The 25526-nt window shown below is 47.2% G+C and overlaps 3 protein-coding genes across 4 annotated transcripts; all 3 read left to right on the top strand.

Annotated features, from left to right (window-relative positions):
• The first annotated feature begins 828 nt into the window (after nt 1–828).
• strap (serine/threonine kinase receptor associated protein) lies at nt 829–5855 on the top strand. Its single transcript, XM_084038741.1, has 9 exons — nt 829–1296; nt 2003–2138; nt 2238–2319; nt 2559–2631; nt 2976–3075; nt 3158–3295; nt 3796–3932; nt 4020–4169; nt 5072–5855. The coding sequence occupies exons 1-9, from the start codon at nt 1185–1187 to the stop codon at nt 5131–5133; spliced, it is 990 nt and encodes a 329-aa protein (XP_083894867.1). The 5' UTR covers nt 829–1184; the 3' UTR covers nt 5134–5855.
• A 542-nt stretch (nt 5856–6397) lies between these two features.
• tmpoa (thymopoietin a) lies at nt 6398–16272 on the top strand. Its single transcript, XM_084039384.1, has 6 exons — nt 6398–6940; nt 10909–11026; nt 11449–11589; nt 11674–11819; nt 14532–14632; nt 15249–16272. The coding sequence occupies exons 1-6, from the start codon at nt 6698–6700 to the stop codon at nt 15661–15663; spliced, it is 1164 nt and encodes a 387-aa protein (XP_083895510.1). The 5' UTR covers nt 6398–6697; the 3' UTR covers nt 15664–16272.
• Nucleotides 16273–17215: 943 nt separating this feature from the next.
• Nucleotides 17216–24247, top strand: slc25a3a (solute carrier family 25 member 3a). Of its 2 annotated transcripts, none has more exons than XM_084039092.1 (8): nt 17216–17361; nt 17912–18082; nt 20383–20507; nt 20944–21123; nt 22162–22343; nt 23017–23189; nt 23276–23386; nt 23812–24247. In XM_084039092.1, the coding sequence occupies exons 2-8, from the start codon at nt 17941–17943 to the stop codon at nt 23970–23972; spliced, it is 1074 nt and encodes a 357-aa protein (XP_083895218.1). In that variant the 5' UTR covers nt 17216–17361; nt 17912–17940; the 3' UTR covers nt 23973–24247. The 2 variants fall into 2 exon arrangements, with proteins under 2 accessions (XP_083895218.1, XP_083895217.1); XM_084039091.1 differs by lacking the exon at nt 20383–20507 and adding an exon at nt 19058–19182.
• The last annotated feature ends 1279 nt before the right edge of the window (nt 24248–25526 follow it).

The raw sequence follows: 25526 nt of genomic DNA, 5'->3' as shown, positions 1-25526 counted from the left end.
TTATCCTGCCACGAAGCACGCGCAGAAGAAGTTGTCCAGCCTTCAAAATAAAATACAAAAATCAGTTGATTTCATTCACACAGTTTAAAGTTTACATTAATAACAGACATGGGAAACATATGAACTATAATTACATTTATTTGTATTACTGTGTAAAAAGGGCACTTGGGGGAAGATTCTGAAGAGTCATAAATCCCACAAACACTAGCATTCACGTTATCATTAATGGCTTTGCCACAGGATTGTTGAAATTAAATGATGTCTTCAGAAGCAAATTGTTTTTTATAATTTAGAATCTTAAGCAAAAGCATCGACTTACACGCTGCAAAGTGTAGTAAATATATGATCTATTTGCCTAACAACCACATGTATAACTGTCTCCAGGCTTGTTTGAAAACAAAACATACTTTAAAAAAAGATATATATATTTTGAAATTATACCTGAAATAAACAGCTGTAGTCGGGGGTGCAGGTGGCTTAATGTGTTCTGACTTATATGGTTGTATTCATGTGGCAATTTATATTATAATGTATAATTTATTTATGTATTTAACATACAATATATGTATGACAGAGGATATGAATTATGGAGAAGGGGTGGGATTAAATAAGTATAATTCTTCCCACTTCATTTCGTCAAAATAATGTATAATGTGTAATATTTTATTTTCTGTATTCATTTTGACATGTTTGAATAAAATATATAAAATCTGATCTAAATCTAACATTGGATATTCTGCTTTTTCCAGTCCTCAGTAGTCAGGTTGACTATGTGACGCCTTTATTGTGAAAGCGCCACACCGGAAGCATTATCTTTGTTGTGGCTGGCGGAACAGCCGGCTATATCATCTCTGCGCTAGCTACGCCGCGTCGCACGTTGCTAGTTAGTTGCAATGTTGTAGCTATTAGCACGATAGCCATTCCTTCGCTGGGAGGGAGACCCGCCGTTCAGTGTGACAAACCCCGGAGACTCTCACTCACCCACGGCCGCAGAACAACCGGCAGCTAACGGCGTGCTAACGGAAACAAACCAGTTACAATACTAGAGCTAGTCTGTTAGCGCCTCTTAGCCGGCTAGCTTAGCCCCCGTGAGCTAACGAGCTAGCCCCGCTAGCGTTACGCCCGGTCTCCTCCTCCCCGACAGCGCGACCCCCGACCCCGACCCCCCCCCGCCTGGAGGGACCATGGCGATGAGGCAGACCCCCCTCACCTGCTCAGGTCACACCCGGCCCGTGGTGGACCTGGCCTTCAGCGGAATCACCCCCTTCGGGTACTTCCTCATCAGCGCCTGCAAAGGTGAGACCGGCCGTGACGTGAGACCCCGAATAATGTTGTTAAATATAAAAAATGAATTAAAATGTGTTCGGAAGACTCCCTGGAAGCTAACTCAGACCATATGGGACACCTCAGGGTTCGTACGGGTGCTGGAAACCCTTGAAAACACTTGCATTCTAGTGTGGTGTTTTCAAGGTTTTCAAGTGCTTGGATTTAGAATAAAGGTCTTGAAATGTGTGTTGTATGTGATGACATCTATGATAGAACAGAGAAAAGAAGATCTCCATATCTGAGGGACTGAAAACAGCATTTTCTGACATTTCTTTATGAAAAATGACTTTTGATGATGAACAGATGATGAAAATAGTTGGTGATTATATTTCTGTGGATCTGTTAGTGGAATTAGTTTTCCTTTCATTTGTGGTCCTTCTGTAAAAAGCTGTCTCCAAACATCATGTTGGTTGTTTAGAGGACAATAACATCTCATTTAATGTGATGAACAAGTGACAGAATAAGTAGACTGAATACTGACCATTGGATTGATATATGGAGTTTACCACAGCTGGAAGGTGCTGGAAAAGCATGGAAATGCACCTGGAAATGTTTGGAAAGTGCTTGAATGTGACTTTGGAGAAGGAGCCCTGATACCCTGTGTATAAGGGACACCTGTAGTGGCCTTGTGGTGGTCTACAGGTTTTGGTTGACCTTTCTGCCCCCCTTCTGTTAGATGGTAAGCCCATGTTGCGCCAGGGAGACACAGGGGACTGGATCGGAACGTTTCTGGGTCACAAAGGTGCTGTCTGGGGAGCCACTCTGAACACGGACGCCACCAAGGCAGCCACCGCCGCGGCCGACTTCACAGCGTGAGTGAGGGGGGGTCCGGTCCGCTCCGGTCCGGTCTGTACGGGACGGATAAATATAATGAATTGGTAACCGTTGGCGATGGTCTGGTGTGTTTGCAGGAAGGTGTGGGACGCGGTGAGCGGAGACGAGGTCCTCACGCTGGCCCACAAACACATCGTCAAGTCCGTCAACTTCACTCAGGTCGGTGATCCGTCTGCATGCAACAACCACTCAAACAGCAATGATGGTTTCTGTTCAGCATGTGTGTGGTTTTATTTGGGTTTTATGAAACTTCTGTTGCCCGTTAACCGGCAACTCACCGGGTAGTTTTTAAGCAAAGGGGCATTTTTCCTCTGAGCATAGTCACATAAATGAACCTGTAACTGTCAAACACGTCCTCGGGGTTAAAGGTCAACGGTTATCTGTCTCTCTCCTCTCAGGACAGCAACTTCCTGCTGACTGCAGGAAACGACAAACTGATTCGTATCTACGATCTCAGCAGCCCTGAAGCAGGTAAGCAACCTGTGGAGTTTAAACCAGAGATGTTCAACCTCAGAGTTCAGGGGGGGGGGGGTCCAGGACCCCTAGAGGGTCTGCAGAGTGACTGCAGGGGGTCCCTCCCCCGGGTCTCTGGAGCCTCGGGGGTCCCTCCACCGGGTCTCTGTAGGCCTCGGGGTCCCTCCACTGGGTCTCTGAAGGCCTTGGGGGTCCTTGGCCTGAAAAGTTGAAGACCTCTGGTTTGAGACGGATCCTGTAGCGAGTCATAGATATGATACACATACTGTGGAGAATAGACTCCTCCCAGTCCGACCCTGATCCTTGGTCTCCCCTGACGTTGGCGTTCTCTCGTCCTGCAGCTCCTCAGGAGATCGCCGGTCACACCTCGGCCATAAAGAAAGCCCTCTGGTGCAACGACGACAAGCAGATCCTCTCCGCCGCAGACGACAAAACCGTACGGTCAGTGGAGACGCCCGGCTTTGTTTGTGTCACCGGCTGCACTTCCATGCAGTCCACTGTGATTCATGATGGGTGTGTGCAGGCTGTGGGACCGGAGCTCCATGGAGGAGGTGAAGACGCTGAAGTTCGACGCCTCGGTGAGCAGCATGGAGTACATGCCCGACGGCGAGATCCTGGTCATCACGTACGGCAAGACGGTGGCCTTCTACAACGCTCTGAGGTAACGACGCCGCTCTCCCACCGCACACACCCGGGACTCAAACAGCACGCACTCCATAATGGGAGCCTCCAGTTTTCAACTCGGTGGAGTCGTGAAGTTGCTTTTAATGTTACAAATTATATGTATTATTATTATTATTATTTATTCAGTCGACTTGGTTTTGAATCAAATTCCCAAAGATTTGATCCATTCAGCAAAGTGCAGTAAATATATTTATTTAACCAGGAAAATCTCTATTCAAGACCATCAGTTTCACACATTAAGACAAATATCACAAGTTAATGGAAACAATAAGGAATAAAGGTCTTCTTAGCGTCTCTTTAAATGTGTCCAGCTGTTTTTCCCATCTGATCCATGAGAAGAAGATCCCTTATGAAAAAAGTTTTCTATGCATTCATTTATGTAAAATGTCACATTAATGTGTAAAAGCAGAGGGTTAACTGCAGGTTTAAGACTGAGATATTGATCTACATGTTGGAATGCGTGCTAATGTTTTCCAGCTTGGACCTGATCAAGACGGTGGAGGCCCCGGCTCCCATCAACTCGGCCTCCCTCCACCCGGAGAAAGACTTCTTTGTTGCCGGGGGAGAAGACTTCAAACTCTACAAGTTTGACTACGGCACCAAGGAAGAGCTGGGTGAGACTCTCTGTCAGTCCTAATGTAATCAGTCATGACTCGGGTCAGGAGAGAGTCACATACTTACTGGTCCTCTCCCGTCTGCAGAGTCCTACAAGGGCCACTTCGGTCCGGTCCACTGTGTCCGCTTCAGTCCGGATGGCGAGCTGTACGCCAGCGGCTCCGAGGACGGCACGCTCCGGCTGTGGCAGACGGCTGTGGGCAAAACCTACGGCCTGTGGAAGTGTGTCCTTCCTGGTAAGTCATTTACTGTGCATGGAGTCGGATCCACAACAAGCTGTCTGGCAGAGATGAAGCCCCGCCCCTTCTCACACCAGAAATCTGTACGGTAGTCAACGGCAACGGAATCCCGTTTGGATTGTGCCATGATTTACCTCTGTTTCTGATCAGTGAGACCAATGTCATTCCCTCTGCCGGCCACCAGGGGGCGACTCCTCTGGTTGTATAGAACTCTATGAGAAAATGGTCCTACTTCTCCCTGCTGGCCACCAGGGGGCGACTCCTCTCTGGTTGTGTAGAAGTCTATGAGAAAATGGTCCTACTTCTCTCTGCTGGCCACCAGGGGGCGACTCCTCTCTGGTTGTATAGAAGTCTATGAGAAAATGGTCCTACTTCTCTCTGCTGGCCACCAGGGGGCGACTCCTCTCTGGTTGTATAGAAGTCTATGAGAAAATGGTCCAGATGATGAATGATGTTAATTTAGTACATTATGGTCCATTTAGAGTCCAACAGACCAGAAAGCAGGGGATGCTTTAGGGGGCGGGGCTTACGTGCTAGTTGAGGAGGGCGTCCAGGAGGATCCTGATCGGATCCCGAACCACCACCACCGACTGTCCCTTGTGACAAGAAGCAGCTCTCCTCTGAGCTCCCGCCCCTCATTGATGCATGTTAAAGTACCTCATAACTGTTTTAACTAAGATTACATTGTATTTCTATGACTAACTCTAATTTAAACACTATCTGGACTCCTGGGTCCTGGCTCTCACCGGCACATCAGAAAGGCCAGATAGCCACGACCCCGGGAGGACCATGATGGCCTCTGACCCCTGGTGGAGACCAGGAAGGGTTCTCTGATGCTTGATTCCGTATCCAAGTGTGATTTTTCTAATTCTGCCTCCCGTCTCGTCCGACTCCTCCAGAGGACCTGGTGGCGGAGAACCCCGACCCGCTGTACACCGCGCCCCCCGAGATCAAAGCATGAGGAGGGAAGCAGTGCTGTTTAGGAAAAAAGGATGAGCGGAAGAGACGAGACGGGAAGGAAACGGGCGGAGGGGTGTTCCAGCGTTTCTATCTGGCCCCAGCGAGGAGCAGCGTCCAGACCATCTCCATCCACCAGGACCTGATGTGGATACTCTGACTGCCCTGTCAATCACAGACGAACACACACACACACACACACAGTTTTTCTGCAGTCATGTGGACAGCATGGGCTGTAGAGTAAAGCGGTAGAGCTGTGAGTGTCGGCTCATCGCTGCCTGCTTTCTCTCTGATAAGCTCAGTTCTGTCTGTCTGCTTAAACTTGTTTTAACGTGCTCAAAGCCTTGAACCCCCAAAACCACATGACGCTAATTATTCTTTCAAAATTCAAGATATTTCATGAGCTGAACCAAGGCTTTTTTTGTTTTCAGTTCATAGTTGCAAGGATACTAATGTAATTTGCACGGTTTGTGCTAAAAAAAAATTAGGCGCTTTGGTTTTTTTTCCCTCTCCCAAAAACATCGCTTTGAGTTTCTGTAATGGTCCAGTATGTAAAAGCAAGTACATGTTCAAATAAAATATTGTTTCGAGACAAAGCGGAAAGGGAAGAAAATGCTGCTTGTTTTTTTTCTCCTTTTTTCCCCTTTTTTTTGTGTCTTTATTTTGTGTCCTGTGATGAAATAAATGCATTACTGTTTTATTTGTAAAAGTAATGCACAAAGCAAACTGGGTTCTTTGTTTTCAATAATTTTTTTTTTTTTAAATAAGCACTTTGTTTCACACAATGTACGAGGAAAAACATTTAAAGCTATAACACCATAATAATACTGTTTACCCTTATAATAATAATAATACATAAATCCATGAATGTAACGTGCTTTATAATAACTTTACTTATACCACCTTTAATGTAAAATCAAATTTAAAGCGATAACACCACAATAATCATACCGTATATCATAATAAATATATCCATGAATATAATTTCATAATATAATAATTTTATTTAAAAAAAATCTCTTTCACATATGATGTAAAAGAAAAACTAAAATGTAAAGTGAGAACAGCCCATTAATCATCCTAAATCCCTACAATAATAAACCATGAATATAACGTGCTATTTAAACTGATTGGATTGTGGGTCACAAACTCGTGACGTGCGGTTCGTTTTCAATAGTTGCATGTTTGTTCCGCCAATGAGGACGCACCTTCCAGCGGCGGCCGACCAATGGGAGGCGGGCCCCACCGGAAGTCACGCCCCCCTCGCGTGAGTGGCAGCAGTGATCAGCCAAAGCAGACAACAAGGAGCACTTTTTTATTCCTCCATTCAAAGCGGAGCGACGCTCGTTTACGTTCCTTTTACTTTTACTTTTTCTTCCCGCTTTTAGTTGATATTTGTTTGGCGAGTTGATTCCGGTAAGAGGCGCTAGGTTAGCCGCTAGCCTACTCCGTTTATCCCGCTTTTCTCCCCCCCCCTCCTCCGGTGTTAGCTAGCTAACTTCCCCGGGCGACGGTGACTCCGCGCCCCGTGTTCCTCGCTCCTTTCGCCCGCCGCCGCCGCCGCCGACATGCCGGACTACCTGGACGACCCGTCGACGCTCACCAAGGACAAGCTGAAGTCCGAGCTGCTGGCCCACAACGTGGAGCTGCCGAGCGGCAACCCGACCAAGGACGTGTACGTGCAGCTCTACCTGAAGAACCTGACCCAGCAGAACCACAACCAGGTCCCGGCCGCGACCCTGGACCTCTTCTCCAGCGACGAGGAGCTGCCGCCGCCCGTCGTCTCCAGCAGGAGCCGCTCCTCCGGCCGGGTGAGTGTCCGCTATGGCCGCCGGGGTGAAGTTGGGATAACTCGGCTAGAAAAGTAGTTTTATGCTTTATTTTTTATATTCAGGCACGAAAATGACGTCACTAAAGTAATAACAGATGAAAGTTTCAGCTGCTTCAAACTTTTTAAAAACTTAATTTGAGTATAAAAACACGTGCTTCCTTCATCCACCCAGGTCTTTATTTTCGGGTCCCACCCTAAAACAGTCATGTTTTTGGGTTTCTATACCATGTTAAACATGTTATATTTATATTCTGAAACGATGCACGAATCCATTCATGGAGTCTCTTTGATAATTCGCTGATTTAATCAGATTTACCTGTTGTTAGACCACGCCCGGTTACTGTTGGAGTGAACTGGTTTGTGGTGTTTTTTAGGGGGTCACTTTATCACCCCCTCCCCCCAATATGCCGCAATCACAGTTTATACTGAACAAAAACAATCAAATCATTTAAATGACATCATGATAAATGATAAACTCTCCCTGCACAAATACAGGTATTTTTTAATCCTGAATACATTTTTAATTGGGCTGTTTTTCATCTCTCCCATGCTAGCAGCTGGTAGGCGATGTCATGGTTATATTCACAATTATCCCCAATTATTTTCCATTATTTATCTATTCATCTCAAGCATTCAACTTACTGTAAAAGAAATAAACATAAATCAGATGCCAGAAATCAAAAACATTGAGAAGGAGCAGACAGAAGCAATCCTACCATGTCATAAAAAAACTAAATTATTGAGTGTTTTTTAACACAATCTGGGATAACTGAATGTCCCGCTTCACTCAGAATAAACGCCACCATGCGGAGGCTGAATACACATCGTAGATATTCCCTGAGATAATCCCTGATTCAGCCTCTTTGAATAATTGGCTGATTTAATCAGATTTTACCTGTTGTTGCGTGGAGTGAGACCACGCCCAGTTACTGTTGGAGGGAACTGGTTTGTGTTTGGGGGTGTGGAGGTCTAGTCTCTGTCGTTTTATGAATGACAATCCCGCCTGCATACCTCAGAGCCATGATGTCATCAACACTTATATCCTTCCTTTCTGAAGAGCCCAGAAGTTGTGCAAAAGCATGTTGAGCTGCCTCGTAGCATTTTACACCTTAAATATATATTTATACGAATAAATATTTGAGCATTACCTATGTGGATTAGTGGTCTTTGCTCCTCTGTTTGATTTCAGGATTCTATGAATCACAGCCTGCTGTATAAGATCTTCCAGCTTGTACTCCTGTTATCTCATTGGGCCTCCTCATTGAGGAAATGAGGAGGCCCCCCACGTGTGAGCGAGGCGACGGCATGGCATGTGTGATCGGTTGGCGTAGATGTTTATCCCGTGGGACTCGGCGTTCACGTGTCCGAGTGATTACAGGCTGCAGGTGGAGGTCGAGAGAAATGAATTCCTGGCATTTTTCAAATAGTTCTGTGAAGTCTGAGCCGACTTTATAAAAGGCTCGAACGCTCGTCTGTCTCGAGCTTGGAGTTTAATTTAACTCCCGTCTGCGTCGCTGACATTTTTAGGAGATTTAAAGTTAAAAGTATGACAACAATGCAAACAGTTAGTGTAGTGAAATAGCGGCGAACCACACACCACTCCGTTGTTACTCAGCCGAGCAGCCACGGGTCCTGGCATGCCGCCTCCTCCTCCTCCTCCTCCTGCTGCTGCTGCTGCTGCTGCTGCTGCAGCAGCAGGGAGTCTGGGTACAGGGTTGATACAGGTGCTGGAAATCCTCCAACACACTTGCATTTTAGTGTGGTGTTGTCAAGGTTTGAAAAGTGCTTGGATTTAGAATAAAGGTCTTGAAATGTGTGTTGTATGTGATGACATCTATGATAGAACAGAGAAAAGAAGATCTCCATATCTGAGGGACTGAAAACAGCATTTTCTGACATTTCTTTATGAAAAATGACTTTTGATGATGAACAGATGATGAAAATAGTTGGTGATTATATTTCTGTGGATCTGTTAGTGGAATTAGTTTCCCTTTCATTTGTGGTCCTTCTGTAAAAAGCTGTCTCCAAACATCATGTTGGTTGTTTAGAGGACAATAACATCTCATTTAATGTGATGAACAAGTGACATAATAAGTAGACTGAATACTGACCATTGGATTGATACAAATAGGGAGTTTACCACAGCTGGAAGGTGCTGGAAAAGCATGGAAATGCACCTGGAAATGCTTGGAAAGTGCTTGAATTTGACTTTGGAAGAGTTGTAGAGGTGTGAAGGAAGGTCTGACCTGGTTTTGTAGTGAGGTAGTCCACTGAGCTCCGGCTTTCAGGGCCAGGGTGTGGTCTGCATCACATGGAGGCCTTGTTCCTCCTTCTCTGGTCCCGCGCTCTCGTTGTTATGAAACAGCCTGGATCGCTTCCAGATCCAGATCTAAACCCCGCCGAGGGCCCGGACTGGAGTGAGACAACTCTACACATTTTAATGGCGTGCTGTGAAACTCCCCCCCTCGCCGGCGGCGCACCGCGCAGCGTAGCGTCTTTGGCATTCCTCACATTTTCCGTTGAGTTGCAGCCAGAATGAAGGAGTTTCTTTGAGGCCCAGATGTTCATTTTTGAAAGCTGCTGGTCAGACAGAGAATTACAACGAGTAGTTTTATTTTGGTTTGGTGTTTTTAATGTCCTCCTCGCCTGATCAGCTGGGCTCAGTAGTCCAGAATAAGGATTTCATGCATTCTACAGGCGTATAACACAACTATTTACATGTTTACCAGATTAAAACCAATTATGTAAAACTTATACAGCCATCTTCTTATTTGTGTATTATTATCTCAGCTCGTCCAGTTCTGATTGTTCGGTAGTTGGTGCTTTTTATTACGAGTTGAGCTCTTATCTCGATACATAACCTGCTCCAAGTCAGGTGTGCAGCGTCCGTTACCATGGCGATCTACCTGATAAGAAGTGAACCATCGTGAGAACACCTGCAGTTACCCGGCTAACCCCACAAGTTCTGCTTCCTGGTACAGGACTGTGATCTGACAGGAATAATATTTTTAGATCCACTTCCTGTTTTCATGAGCAAATTACTTTGTAACCTTGGCAACAACAGAAAACGATCCGTACAGTGGCGGTCTGGATGTCCACGTGGACCTGGTTCAGGTAAATGAGGCTCCATTCTGAAGGAAAGGTCCATTCAGTCCAACAGACTAGAAAGCAGGGGATGCTTTAGGGGGCGGGGCTTATCTGCTGATTGACAGGTCGGCAAACAACCGGTGAGCAGCTGGATCCGTGTGAAGACGACAGCTGCTCCGCTGATCGATACCAGGAGTCGAGGGTGGAAATGTTTACTGATTACTCACAAATAAACTATGTTTTCAGTCTCGGCAACCGAAAGTTGATGCCTTGTTAATTTGTGGAAGGGTTTGTGTTCTGTGTGTATTTGATGTACGTGGAGGCGACGCCTCCTTCAGCTGAGAGCCGAGAGGAGGAATTACAGAGTAATTTCCTGCTGTTTACGGTCGCGAGACGCCTGCAGCAATCGGCTTAGAGGGGACCCCCTCTTTCTTTTTCCTCTCCGGCTTCACTTCGTAAAGTGCTTTCCATCAAAGTGCTGTTCAACAAGAATATAAGAGCAAAAACGGTTCAATAAAAATAAAGAACAGTTCTGCAAAAACACAGAACAATCCAGAAAAAACATCCACAGTAAAATTAAATATATAAATTCAATTTAATAATATATGCAAATAAAAATATAACCCTTTGGTATCATCTAACACACTAATTTCAGATCCACCCGTCGCTCCTAGGCAGTCCAAATATGGTCTTTTCCTCCTGAGAACATCCTGTAACCCTGGCCGGCCGAGCAGCACCAGAAACTAAACCGTCGGCTGGCTGATTGCATCGCCTCGGGGCAGAAAACAATAAATCCATGATAGTTTCTCATTACCAACCCGGCTGTTCTATCCACCCGCCTACCCCCCCACCCCTCCACAGAAAGCCACCAGGAAAACAGACAAGGTTCGGCCCGACGAGATGGACGTCACCACGCTGAGCGACGACGGCCTGAAGAGCGAGCTGCTGAAGCACGGCGTTGAGGCCGGGCCCATCGTGGGTGAGCGCTCACACACACACACACACACACATATACACACACACATATACACACACACACGCACGGAGGGTTTGGTGTGGTGGTGCTACACACTGGTGGAATTCACATGTGTTTGCTAAAAGCCGCGCGGCCACTCTGGAATGTTGTTGATCGTGGAAGTAGAACGGAGTAGAGCGGACATGTGACTGGGATGAAGTAAAATGGTGGTGGTTGTTATGGTGACAACACACGTCAGTAGGCCTGTAAAGTGACGTCACAGCTCATTGCTCATATTCTGTAACCAGTGTAGCGTTAAAGCGTGCTTTTTTATTCTTGTGTTATTCAAATATGAGTCCCCCTGAGAAATACTTTTTCTTTCAAAGTTTGTTCTGAGTCGATGGTTTATCTCTTGTTGAGTTTGTCCCGTCTGCCCGTCCTCCCAGCCTCCACCCGCAAGCTGTACGAGAAGAAGCTGCAGAGGCTGCTGGACGACGGTCCTGCACAGCCCAAGCTGGTCGTCACGGAGATACAGGTCAACCACAACGGCAACTCTGAGTCGGACCTGTACAGCGACAAGGAGGACGGTGAGAACAGCGTTCCCTCATTCATCCTATGACACGCCGAACATCTCAACGTGTCCCTCAACGTAACGCTGTGTTTTTATTCAGATGTGGTGGCAGCACCAGAACCAGAACCCGCTGTGGAACCTGAACCTGAGCCCGAACCGGCTCCGGTGGTGGAGAGACCCGTGAGGAGCCGAGGGAAGACGGCCGTCACTACCCGGACCCACAGCAGCAGCAGCCAGCACCAGACGGTAAGACGCCATGGTCTGAAAAGGTCTTGGATTTGACTTTGGAGAAGGTGTAGTAACCCTGGGATGGGGATGGGACTCCCGGCAGCTGGACCTGATTAGACCAGTTTCCTGTGTCACCGGCAAAGGAAGCACTTTCTTTTTTTTTTATGTGGATTGCGGTCCCACCCGGCTCAGCGTGAGTCGGTATCCTCGGGGCTCTAGCATGTCAGGAGCACATGATGTGGATTAGCTGCTGCCATGAACACGCCGGATGCTTCAGGGCTTCTTCACACTGAAGACGTCGGTTGCTGCCTCGTCCTTTTCATTTTAGATATTGAGTCTCCACATTATTGTAAACGCAGTAAACTAGATGTTTTAAACCAGATGTTAACAATAGTGTGAAGTGTTTCAGCCTCTTTTGGGGAAATACCAGTGTTTAACTTTTGTCGGGGGGGAAATCCAGCAGTGTTGTGACTGAACAGCTCCTCCTGCTGGTCATGCTGTGAACATGCACCCTTGGAGCTGATGCCTTCAGGAACTTGTGGGCATAAGTAACTCACCATAAACTGATATGAGCTGTGGAGGAGGAGCTGAAGAACCCCCCGTTCTTTCTTGGTACAGTCAACGTGGTGGTCCCCTGTAATTTATAATTAGGTGGCATCATCGGTGTAATCCCATGAAGTCAGACGGCAATGACTGTCAGGGAGTTCGATTTCCCTCTCCTGCTGTAAAAGAAACCACATTTTATCCCCAGAGTTTTTGGTAGAAGTGCCTTTTAACATTTTGTGTATATGGAAAATAGAATAGGACCCAAACTTGAGCCCTGCGGGACTCCAAAGGTGATGTGAGTTGTACCAAGTGACCAAGTAGACTTTCTAGCTAATAAATAAAATAGCACTTTGTGATAAATGGGCTGTCAGTCGAGCACTAGTATTCTCATTATCTGCTGGTCTGTGTTTAGAGAGAGCAGTTGATGGATGAGGAAGATGATGATGATGGTGAGGAGGAGGAAGTCCTGCAAGTTAAGCGCAAGTCCAGGAAGTTGTCCCGTAGAATGGTGAATATCATCCCTCCCCTGTAACTGGTTGAACCCACTGGTGTCCAGTTCCACTCTGCTCTGGTTGGCGGGTCGTTGTCACCCGCTCATCTTCATCCTCATACATCTGCACACAACTGTTGGAACCAGACTCCATTCAGAAAACCAGCGTTTTAAAAGTAGTTAGCTTGTGGTCTTGCAGACAGACCTAACAAACATGACTTCACACTTTTTATCTTTACATCCTCGTCCCTCAGTTCTGTCTCATGCTTTTCTATCTCTTCTGTCCCACTTGTCCTTACTTCCTGTCCTCTGTCGATGGCTCCGTTGTTTGTTTTTCTGTCCCAGCAGATAGTGCCTGAGGTTCTCAGGCCTGTATTGACCAGTCAGATCCAGCTGGAGTCTGATAAGAGGGTCTATCACAGACGGGACAGTCCAGCTCGGGCTGAACCTCCCACCATCGCGTCCAGACCTGCTCAGGTAGCTCTGGGTCTCCAGGCTGTTTGTTCATTGTCATGAGGAAAAAATCCATTGTCTGCTTATCGTTGGAACGTGTAGCTCAAAGTGGAAGATCTGCGGTTGAGTCTTCCTAACCCCGGCAAGGATTCGTCTCCGCAGCCGGCCGCCCTGCTGGACACGGCTCTGCTGGAGGTCAGACGCCTCAGAGATCTAGTCTCTTGAGATCTAGTCTCTTCTCTATGTTTTACACAAGTCACTTTGGTTCACGATGTTGGTGACGGCACACCGGTGATGAACGCATGATGGTGTGTTGTGAGGGTGGCGGTGAACGCGGGAAGCTTCACGTTCAGCCGAAACAGACTTCACCGGCTTCATTATTCACCGGGAGGGGTCACGGTAGGCTGGAGGGGTCACGGTAGGCGAGAGGGATCACGGTAGGCGGGAGGGATCACGGTAGGGGTGGTATGTGGCTACAGTAGACCGGTTGGGCGGTAACGTTGTCCTGTGTGTTGGTGTCTCAGGAACCTGAACCAGGTATCGATCCTGTAAGACCAGCAGCTCCGGTGCGTAGGATTGAAAACTATTCATGACGTGTCTTTACTATGAATGTACATGTAATAATCTAATTTAATCCCACAACAGCGTCCACAGTCGGCTGCCAGGCCGTCCAGACTGTCCTCCCCTCTCGTTCTACTCAGCAGGGTCGACCCGGTCTCCTTTAGCCCCAGGTGTGGCGACTCGCCCATTAAGAGACCAGAGCCCAGCCGGTCTGTGACGGACCACATCGGATCTCATACCCCCGACGCCCGTGTAGCGTGGGTACGGCTCTACTTCTGTTGGGCTGTTTCTTCCTCCTCCTCCACTCGGTTGGTGTTGGTGCAGCTGTCGAGGCCGTTGATGAACAGCTGTCGGTTGGTCCAGCAGCCTCCTCACACATGTTGTGTGGCCCCTCCCCCTCCACACCACCTCCCCCACTGGTTCCCATAAAAGTAGAGCATTTGTTGAGCAACGTTGTCGGTTGGTACCCGGGACTTTGATTTGAAAGCACGTCGGCCGATTATGATGTCACAGCGGTGGCTTTAGTCACGTTAACAAGGCGGCGGGCCTTGTTTTTATTTCAGTGGTCACGTGGTGAGAGGTGTCCGATAACGTGCAGGGCTCCCTCTGCTGGTCCCAACGTGCACCTGCAGCTGGCTGCAGCGAATGACGTTCTCCTTCCCTCTTCCTGTCCTTCTAAGGTGGAGAAGATCGCCGCCAGCGAGCAAATCACGAATGTGGAGCAGAGTGAAGTCCTGAAGGAGCTGTTCCCCAATGACATCAACAGTCCAACGGGCATCAGGTAAGCACCCGACGTCTAAAATATCATCACATTAATATAATGTTTTCACCCAGCTGTCGCTCCTCTGGCCAGAATTAGAGAGACCACCAAGAAAACTATTTTTAGAATGAGAATCACTCGTAACCGGATCAAAATGCAGCAATAAACTACAGCGAGAGAAAATAAATAACACGTGCACAAACACATTAAAACATGAAGGATGTCCCTGTTCCACTGTAGAGACACTGACCTCTGGTGGCGACTGCTGGTCACTACAACACATCACACCCTTAAGAACCACTATAAGAACTTTATTTTATACACTCGGCAGTATTACAACATGGTGAACTCACTATATAGTGCGTACTGAGAGATTTAGGTTGATGTAACACAACGTTCAAAGGGTTTAATTTCATATGCACAGTAAATAATCATGTTTCTCTGGACAATGAAATTCTTCTTTTGATGTCCACAGAATGCCATCAATGTAACATCTAAGGATTAAAAAAATGGATAAATAGTATAAAAACAAAGGCAGCAAGTAAAAACAATAAAAGCAGTGCATATGTAACTGTAAACCGTTATTTGCTCATCCCTTCCTCAGAAAACATAATGTAAAATCGTTGTCTCTCTCCAGCGCCACCTGTCGGCGGCCCATCAGAGGAGCGGCCCGCCGCCCGGTGAAGTACAGCGACCTGTGGAACGACGAGAACCGCCTCTTCTCTCCCAAAACCAGCAAGACGACCCTCTCCTCCTCCACCACCTCCACCTCCTACAGAGAGAGCTGCACCGCCAACAGAGTGGCCAGCCTGCCTCCCTCTGCCTCCCCCTTCTCCACGGCGGTGTCCTCCTCCTCCTCCAGGCTCGTGTCTGCGGCGCCCCCTGCAGGTCAGCCCAAAGCGGCGTACCGCAGCGTGTCTCTGTGGATCAAGCTCTTCCTGCTGGCCGTCGTGGCCGCCTTCCTGTTCCTGGTCTACCAAGCCATGGAGACCAACACCATCAACCCCTTCGCCGCCTCGAACACAGACGTGGCGAGCGGCAGCACAGCGTAGAGCCAGAGAGCAGGAAGCGTCGGAGGGATCTGCAAAAAGTAGCCATTTTTATCCACGGGCGCCGTGAAATTGCCTGACATCTTCGCCCTATTTTTCCTCAAGATTTTTTTGTCTTTTTCATTTTTTTATATACATATGTCTCATCTAAATGGATTTTCCCCACGAGGCGACGTAGCCGTTCTGAGGATCTCCGCCACATGTTGTGAAAGGACGGTTCCTCCTCCTGTGAGGTCACAAACACAGGAAACTTTCATAGAAAATATGTGGACTCACTTTTTTATTCCCTTTGCTCATTTTTCGTGCGTGTGTGCGTGTATGTGTGTGTGTGTGTGTGTGTGTGTGTGTGTTGCCCTCGTCTCCGTCGGTCATTAACAGCCTGGAAGACGGGGTTTGAAGCTGTGTTCGTTGTTTTGTGCCCGACTGGACCATCTTTGTTGACGAGACAAGGAGGCTTGTTATTATAACCCAAAATACATCTAAATCTTTTCTTTAACCCAATATTTTTCTTAACGTCTTCTAATTAATAGAAAGTCCCATGTGTATTCCACTTGATTATGTATTCACTGTCACAAAAATTGAATATCCACTCAATAAAATATTATGTTGTTACTGTGCCTGTAAGAGTGTTTATTTGTGAGGATGTTGTTGTTCTTAATTAAAGAGGATATTTACCAGGTGGTGACCTCCAGGTCTGGAAAGTAAAGCGCCTTAAACTGTCATTCTCTCTGCTGGCCACCAGGGGGCGACTCCTCTCTGGTTGTATAGAAGTCTTTGAGAAAATGGTCCTACTTCTCTCTGCTGGCCACCAGGGGGCGACTCCTCTCTGGTTGTATAGAAGTCTATGAGAAAATGGTCCTACTTCTCTCTGCTGGCCACCAGGGGGCGACTCCTCTCTGGTTGTATAGAAGTCTATGAGAAAATGGTCCTACTTCTCTCTTGATGTATTATCTCAGTAAACATTGTAAACATGAGTTTATTATTTCAATCTCTAGTTTCAAGTCTTCTTCAATCCAGCATGATGTTCATTTAGTACATTATGGTCCATTTAGAGTCCACCAGACCAGAAAGCAGGGGATGCTTTAGGGGGTGGGGCTTACCTGCTGATTGACAGGTCTTTAACACTTAGCTGTAAAGTTGACCTTGAATGGCTACGACCGAGGCTGACTCTTTGACCACAGCTTAAGAGTATTGTAATAACAACAACCACACCTCAGTTATGACCAGGTGTACGGTGACGTCATGATCGTGTCCAGAAGGGGGCTGCTTCACTCAGAGTGGCATTACTGAGGACAAGAATAGAGGTAGTTAATCCACTTTGCGTACCTTTTCAGGGGCTTTGTCATTTATGAGTCATTCAATGTCACGCACGCACATCTCTCCTCTATTTTCATGACGTCACACACGCGCACGTATTAATTAATTTAGAGAGAAACCTCAATAACATTTTGTTCGAAGAGTTCCCTCCTGCAGGTTCTCTACAAGCCTCCATCTGCATTCTTCGTGAATCCGCTTCTGTGATTGGACCAGAGGCAGCTGCGGCGTCTCTCTCCATTGGACAAGGGAGATGATGGGGCAAAGTACCCGCCCCAGTTTTCTCAGTGACGTCACGAGAGGACATATGTGTAGCGCGAGGTCATTCGGCCTCTCCGAGAAGCCGGTTTGAGCTACGCGGAGGCGCCATTTTAAGACACCGACAGAGTGAGTGCGCTTATTCATTTAAAAGAGAGAGAAACAAATGAATGGAACATATACGACATTACGTTTAAACGAGTATTTATATGAAACGTGTGTAACGTAACTGACTTGTGTTAATGCTGCCGTTTTTTTTACCGCTTTTCTGTGGAACCTTCCAACCTTGGAGCGGTCAAGTTAGCTTAGCAGGTAGCTTAGCCTTTTAGCATCAGCTATGCTAGGCAAGGACAAGGGGGGTGCAAAGTTACGTGACCCATTCTGGGATGATTTAATTTAAAATTAGTGTTACAAAGATGGTACAGTAACTGACGTGGACGCTATGTCCTTATGTGTGTAGCTTGGCGTTAACTACGTGAGCTAAGTACGTAGCTTAGCTTACTGCTAGCCGAGCATTTCCTGTCAACGGCCATTCAGACGCATCGCTAAAGCTAACAAAGCACGTGACACCCCCCTCCTCCTTCAGTTCAGGTGTCACCGTGTGTGTGTGTGCGCGTATCCAGTCAGGTCTTGAGCTCCAGCCAACACGCAGCTAAACTTGTTGCTCGTTTTCTTTTAGCTCCGCTAGCAGGGCAGGACGCCGAGACCATGTTCCCGACCGCTTTGACGCAGCTGGCCCGGGGCAACCCGTTCAGCTCCCCGCTGTTCTCCTACCAGAAGGTGGAGGAACCCCAACAGAGCCAACCGGGACAGACGACCCGCAGACTGGCAGCAGCCGCCACCGCAGACGGTAAAGCCCGGCTTGCGGCGATCCGCAGCCCAGGCGCTAAGTGTGCTAGCGTTAGCTTAGCCGGGCTAGCATCGGCGCCGGTTTGCGGTCCTCTTTCATTTGCGTAATTCAGCGTTGACGCAGATATCATACGCTAGCGTCTCCTCTGCGTTGGGTTACCAGTTGCATTTCACTATTTAAATCTATATAAGTGGTGAGTGATACGACGGTTAGGGGGCTGTTAGCTTGCGAGGCCTTGTCCGCCCGTGGAGGACGAGGAAGGACAAAGTGATATCTTTACCTTTTTTAGCAGCAAACTGGTGGACGTGGACGCAAAACAGTGGCTGTAAAACGAGATTTAATCTACTTGTGTGTGTGGAGCATCTTGTAATTAACTTGCAGGAAGGAAAAGGTGATTGAGAAATAACATGTGACCCCTGATTTTGAATGAGCTGCTCGGTGATTGGACGGAACAAATTGTTCCAACTTGGAAGTATTTTACGACAGGTTAATGTCTAATGTCAAATAAAATGTCAAACTCTGCCCTTAGGTCCACAAGGATTCTATTTTAGAAAACCCCCCCTTGAACAACACGTCTTTTCACCTCATTTTAATAATAAAAAAAAAGCTGAAAGTTTATGAAACACCAGCTTGTGGAAGGAGGTTTATTGTCCCTTTTGCATTTATACGTTTATAAGGCACAGCTAGCTTACAACAGCAGTGATGCGTTGCAATTTGGGACTAGAGGGCATTTAGTACGTTGCTGCTGTATCCAGTCTAAACAGTCTCAGGTGGACAAGTTTAAACTGGTAGAATAAAGGTAGTGTGGGCCTGTCAGACATCCAGCTGGATTAAAGGCACAGGCGTGTTTCTTAAACCAGTTCACCTCGGTAGACGGTCAACCTTTCAAAGAATGTGCTCCCCTTATGTATTTTTTATAAACCTCGCCCCACGCTGAGATGTCATGTTCCTAAAGTTTCACCTGTGTTTCTTCAGAGGCGGACAGTTGTGAGTTCGGCTCTCAGAAGTATTTCCTCCTGTGCGGCTTTGGTGGGATTCTGAGCTGTGGCACCACACACACAGCTGTCGTTCCCCTCGATCTGGTCAAATGCAGATTGCAGGTCTGTTTCCACGACTCGGCGCCTTGGTTTTTTTATTTTTTTAACGTCACGCCCCCATCAACCCACAGCTGTGTTTTATTCATCGTTTGTCTTGGGAAAATGCACTAATTTGCATGGGAGGTTTTTATTTCTCGTCATCGTGTATCGATTTCCCCATGATTCAACTGGACTGATCGTAACATGGTTGCATGATTCTGCACCAGTGTTCTCCTGTGTGTTGAATGATCCCCCACCCCCGTCCACACCAGAGGACTCGTGTAGGTGAAGGTCAGGAGTGTCACCATGAGGGACGGCGTGTCCGGCATGTTGACCGTGCTGTGACACCGTCGAGGGTGACTTTCTGCCCTGATTGTGTAAAAGTATAGATGTGATATGAAACATATCGACATTATCAGCTGGTTATTGATTGATTTAGCCATGTACTCTTATTGTCTAGTAAAAAGACAAGGATATGATAAAGAATGCATTTATTGTTGGTAATCTGTTAAAGTTTATTCTTTTGATAAATTATTTTACAGATTTATAGGAACACAGTGGTGATTTGCTTCTATTTTCAAAGCCGGTTAACTACAAATCACTTGTGCTGCTGCACGAAAATGTTAAATGAGGGATGTCAGTCCAGGTTAATAATGCTTTTATAGAAGCCCAACGCCCGTTCACAGGTAAATAACACGTTCATTTTTAAGCAAAAACAATTATTTTTGTCACCGCATTTTCAGGTGACTCATCGATTCTGAATTATCCTTCATAAACGTCCTTGGTGCTTCACCGCTGACATCCCTCGTAGTTTTGACCTTCCGTACAGATTGGATTTAAACTTAACATGCACACACTGTTTCCTGACATCGGCGGCTTGTACACTAGGAGGTGATTCTAGAAACGTATGGGACGCCTTTTTGAAAAAGATGTTCCGTGAGTTTATCTTGTAGTGACCGGCTCAAGTCGCACACCAGCACTGTGTTCCATCCATGTTGGTACTGAAATCACTGAATCTTCATGTGTGATCCTAATAAATGTGGCATGATGAGTGGCGGAGCCGTCACTAATGGGAGTCTCCACTTTCCACTCAGGTCTTTGCCTCCGTGGCAACGACTCTCCCATTATCGATGGCTCTGGTGTTGATTATGTTTTTTGTCCTGTGCTGCATGTGACCCCCCCTCCCGCACGTTGCATGTGTGTCGACCCTCCCTTCTGCCACAGAGGAAATCAGCTGTGAGTTCGGCTCCAATAAGTACTATGCCCTGTGTGGCTTTGGTGGTATCCTGAGCTGCGGCCTCACGCACACGGCGGTGGTGCCTCTCGACCTGGTCAAGTGCCGCCTGCAGGTTTGTATGGAAGTTAACTGTAGCGGCGAGCAGCCGGCGGCTCCTCCCACCTCTCGGCCCAGAGGCTTTGTCTCCAGTACAACCTGAAACCTGAGTCACAAATGATCTAGATGTCAATTCAAGGCACCAAGTAGCCTTGTTTAGAATCATTATTCCCACATTTTACAGTTAAATTGGAAAGCTTTGGTGCTCTCTGTGCCCTTTCAGATTAAAGCTAATGCAGTTTAATAATGTTTAGTTTGCAATGTAGAAAACTCCTCCAAAACAATTAAAAGCATAAAAGAAAAGATTGCAACCTTCATGAACCCTCACTGACTAATTAGTTTATATTATAAGCCTGTATGCATCTTAAACACATTTTAAAACACTACATCCCAGAGTTGTTTAAAAAAATAATGTATATGAAGTGCTTCATCAGCATCATTTATCCTCCCAGGTGGACGCTGAAAAGTACAAGAGCATCGGCAATGGCTTTAAACTGACGGTGAAGGAAGATGGCTTCCGAGGCCTGGCGAAGGGCTGGGCTCCCACCTTCATCGGCTACTCCATGCAGGGCCTGTGCAAGTTCGGCTTCTACGAAGTGTTCAAGATCTTCTACAGCGACTTGATGGGAGAGGTGAGTCCACATGAAGACCACAACACATTCTGATCTTTTGGTGACCAGCTGCTCGAAGTAAACGAGTGGGATTAAAGATTCTCCTTGCTTTTGGTTTGGTTTGGCGGCATGTTTCGTTAGCATTTTGGCTTCAACACGCTCCTTAGATCCACCTCTGGAGGGCGCTGTTCTCTGGAACAGCAGCTCCTCGGCAGCTTTCCGGCTGTACAGTTGGAGGTGCTTGAGTCATTGGCGTGTGAGATCAGTCTACCTGTCCTCCAGCCCACCTGTAGCACCGGCAACCCTGTCGACCACCGGCAGGGAGCTCCCAGTGCTGCCAGGCTGGAGGACGGACAAGATACTGGTCCCAGACCAGATACCTTATCAATGTATGCTCTGTTCATGTGTACCAGGTCCATAACTACACTAAGAATCAATGTTACAGTCCACACTTGGAGGTCTTGTATTCTGCAGAGAGAGGTCCAAGTGTAACATGTTTATATCAGGGTCTGTACAGGTGCTGGAGATCCATGGAAACCCTTGAATTTTAGTGCTTGGATCTAGAATAAAGGTCTTGAAATGTGTGTTGTATGTGATGATAGAACAGAGAAAATAAGATCTCCATATTTGAGGGACTGAAAACAGCATTTTCTGACATTTCTTTATGAAAAATGCCTTTTGATGATGAAAATAGTTGGTGATTATATTTCTGTGGATCTGTTAGTGGAATTAGTTTTCCTTTCATTTGTGGTCCTTCTGTAAAAAGCTGTCTCCAAACATCATGTTGGTTGTTTAGAGGACAATAACATCTCATTTAATGTGATGAACAAGTGACATAATAAGTAGACTGAATACTGACCATTGGATTGATACAAAGATGGAGTTTACCACAGCTGGAAGGGGCTGGAAAAGCATGGAAATGCACCTGGAAAGTGCTTAAATTTGCCTTTAGAAAAGGTGTAGGAACCCTGATAAATCTTTTGCTTACCTCTCTGACATTAAACCGGGTGACGGGGTAGAGTCAGTCCCCTGATCGGTCCGTGTGGTTCCCCCCGACAGGAGAACACCTACCTGTGGAGGACATCGCTGTACCTGGTTGCCTCAGCCAGCGCAGAGTTCTTCGCTGACATCGCTCTGGCTCCCATGGAGGCTGCCAAAGTCCGGATCCAGACCCAGCCGGGCTACGCCAACACCCTCAGACAGTGTGTCCCCAAGATGTATGCAGAGGAGGGAATCTGGGCGTAAGTGTTGCACCGTCGTTATTCTACTGGTGAACCACAACACGCTCCTTAGATCCACCTCTGGAGGGCGCTGTTCTCTGGAACAGAAGCTCCTCGGCAGCTTTCCGGCTGTACAGTTGGAGGTGCTTGAGTCATTGGCGTGTGAGATCAGTCTACCTGTCCTCCAGCCCACCTGTAGCACCGGCAACCCTGTCGACCACCGGCAGGGAGCTCCCAGTGCTGCCAGGCTGGAGGACGGACAAGATACTGGTCCCAGACCAGATACCTTATCAATGTATGCTCTGTTGATGCTGGCATTATTTCATTAAGCCTATTTCCACTTTTTATACTCCAGCCTGACTAGTATGCAATTTAGCTGGCAAAATAATGCAATGACACCATATCTTAATTATTCTGGAAGCGTTTATTTTCTTCTTAAATGCATGTTTTTATCCTCCAGTGTATGCTTCACACTGCAACTTCTTAAAAAAACTGCTTTTCTTCTTATGTTTGGTGGTAAAATGTATTTAAAGTCATTATGAAAACATGTAGGATAAAGAACATCAAAGTTGGACTTCAGTACGGTACCTGAGTGAGTGTTGTGGACTATTTTGATTTCATGTGATTAGTACCACGTACATGCATTGGTATGTCCTTCACACACACAGGGCTGACCCTGAGTTCTCCCCTCCAGGTTCTATAAGGGTGTGGTTCCCCTGTGGATGAGGCAGATCCCCTACACCATGATGAAGTTCGCCTGCTTCGAGCGCACCGTGGAGACGCTCTACAAGTATGTGGTGCCCAAACCTCGCAGCGAGTGCAGCAAGTCTGAGCAGCTGGTCGTCACCTTCGTCGCCGGTTATATCGGTGAGTGTCCCGACGTGAAGGTGTGTTCAATACGTTCATGATCTGCAGATCGTCTGACGGGGTGTTTGTTTTCTCCCCCTGTGCAGCTGGTGTGTTCTGTGCCATCGTGTCCCACCCGGCCGACTCCGTGGTCTCCGTGCTGAACAAGGAGAGGGGCAGCACCGCCATCGGCGTCCTCAAGAAGCTGGGACCTAGAGGTCTGTACCCACACTGGTGTAACACTTCAACACGCTCCTTAGATCCACCTCTGGAGGGCGCTGTTCTCTGGAACAGAAGCTCCTCGGCAGCTTTCCGGCTGTACAGTTGGAGGTGCTTGAGTCATTGGCGTGTGAGATCAGTCTACCTGTCCTCCAGCCCACCTGTAGCACCGGCAACCCTGTCGACCAACGGCAGGGAGCTCCCAGTGCTGCCAGGCTGGAGGACGGACAAGATACTGGTCCCAGACCAGATACCTTATCAATGTATGCTCTGTTGATGTCATGTCCTGGGTCTGTGGTCCCCCAGAGGTCTAGATAGTAGCTCACATTAGTCCAGAGACCAGACTAATATTAGGGCGTTATTTCAGCTGTTCTACATCTGTGATGTCATCGTGACTCATTAAGTGTCTGCTGTGTGTCATCAGGTGTGTGGAAGGGTCTGGTGGCCCGTATCATCATGATCGGTACTCTGACCGCCCTGCAGTGGTTCATCTACGACTCCGTCAAGGTCTACTTCCGCCTGCCCCGCCCCCCTCCCCCCGAGATGCCAGAGTCCCTGAAGAAGAAGCTCGGCCTCACCGAGTAGGCCCGTCCCTCCACCAGAACCCGACACATCTGAACCTCCCAGACCTGCAGAGCGCGCACAGCAGTTTTCTATATTTATGTCCTCGGCTCCAACGCTGCTACTACTAATGTATATTTCACAAGAGAAAGAAACAAGCAAGGAGACGGAACTGTCGCTCTGGGCTCACGAGCCAGACACAAAATATTCCTCTGTAGAAACACCCGTCTGGTTTTATCATTTCCTGTCATTAGAACATTGTTGAAATTCTAATAAAAAGAATTTAATTCCCTGGAAAATCGCCTCTTTGCTATTTTTTCATCACATGTTGACATTGATGCCCTTGATTCCCATAACTGCTCTACTTCTGGTTCATGCTTGTATTTCAGGCTCCTACTAGAACACGCTTTATTTTCCCCAGCAGGCCATGCAGCAGCAGCTCTGATTGGTCAGCCAGAAACGCCCCGCCCCCTTCACCAGCACCAGGTACCCACAGTTGGTCAGCTGAATAGTGATGTGAGTTCCTTTTCCTCTGGAAGTCCAGACGAAGAAGACTTTTGTTTGAGGGAGGATAACTAGCTGCTGGGCAGATATTATGTTAATGAGCTACTTGGTGACATCACTGTTTTATGGAAGAAAATATTTAACTGCTAATTTATGCTAATGTCATTTATCCACCGTATAAAACACAATGCCATATACAGTCCTATATATTTATCATCTACAGTTCTCTACACTTTTTGTTTACATTATTCTTATGTCTACTTTATATATTTATCTAATAAATGAGGGATACTGTTTATCCCTCAAGTTTTGTAAGCTGCTGGAAATCCAGTTTCCTTAAGGGTGTCATCCCAATGGGATCAATAAAGAGAATTTTAAGTATTTGATTTGAAGTCTGAATGCAGGATTTCTGGGGGGAGAGGAACTCTGGACTTTATAGTTTTTATGTAAAATGTCTCCAGTCGAAACCTAAATGATGAAAAATAACATAAAATATGTTTAAAGATGCAGGAAGCAGAGTAAACGAACAACAATCATATCTCCAAGTACCTGCAGTCGGTGTGTATGTCGGTGTAATACCTCGAGCCGCCAGCAGGGGGAGCTCTCTGATTGGTTCACCTCCCGGTTCTACGTTCGTGGCTGTCTGATGGTGAAGTGCATCAGGGCGGCTAATGTGTCTGAGGGGAGCTGAGTCACCGGTGGATCCGAGGGGAGCGAGACCTGATGCGGCACACGGAGAACTGCATCCCGGCGCCCCTGTGACCCGGATCACAGAGCCCCGCCCCCCCACACTCATTACGCTCCACTTACACGCCGGAAACAGCCGAGCCGTCGGAGCTAGAAGGCCCGCGCGCTCGCCTCTAAACGGAGCTCTCTCTGGCGGCTCGCGGGTCGCAAGGGGTCATGGGAAATGGATTCCATTTATGTGTGATGTGTTTATAATGTCGTCTCCGACTCATTGAATAAAACATCAACGCTGCGAGGGATGAATGCAGGTTTCCCGGAGCCGCTGGCGGTAATTCCAGTTTAGGTGGAAACTGGAGCGGGGGTCGTTTCCGGGTCGGCCATGTTGGC

Source organism: Eutrigla gurnardus, assembly GCF_963514095.1.
Source record: "Eutrigla gurnardus genome assembly, chromosome: 21".
NCBI classification, from domain to species: Eukaryota; Metazoa; Chordata; class Actinopteri; order Perciformes; family Triglidae; genus Eutrigla; species Eutrigla gurnardus.
The sequence above is the reverse complement of the archived record's forward strand: the minus strand, read 5'-3'. Positions and strand labels throughout refer to the sequence as shown.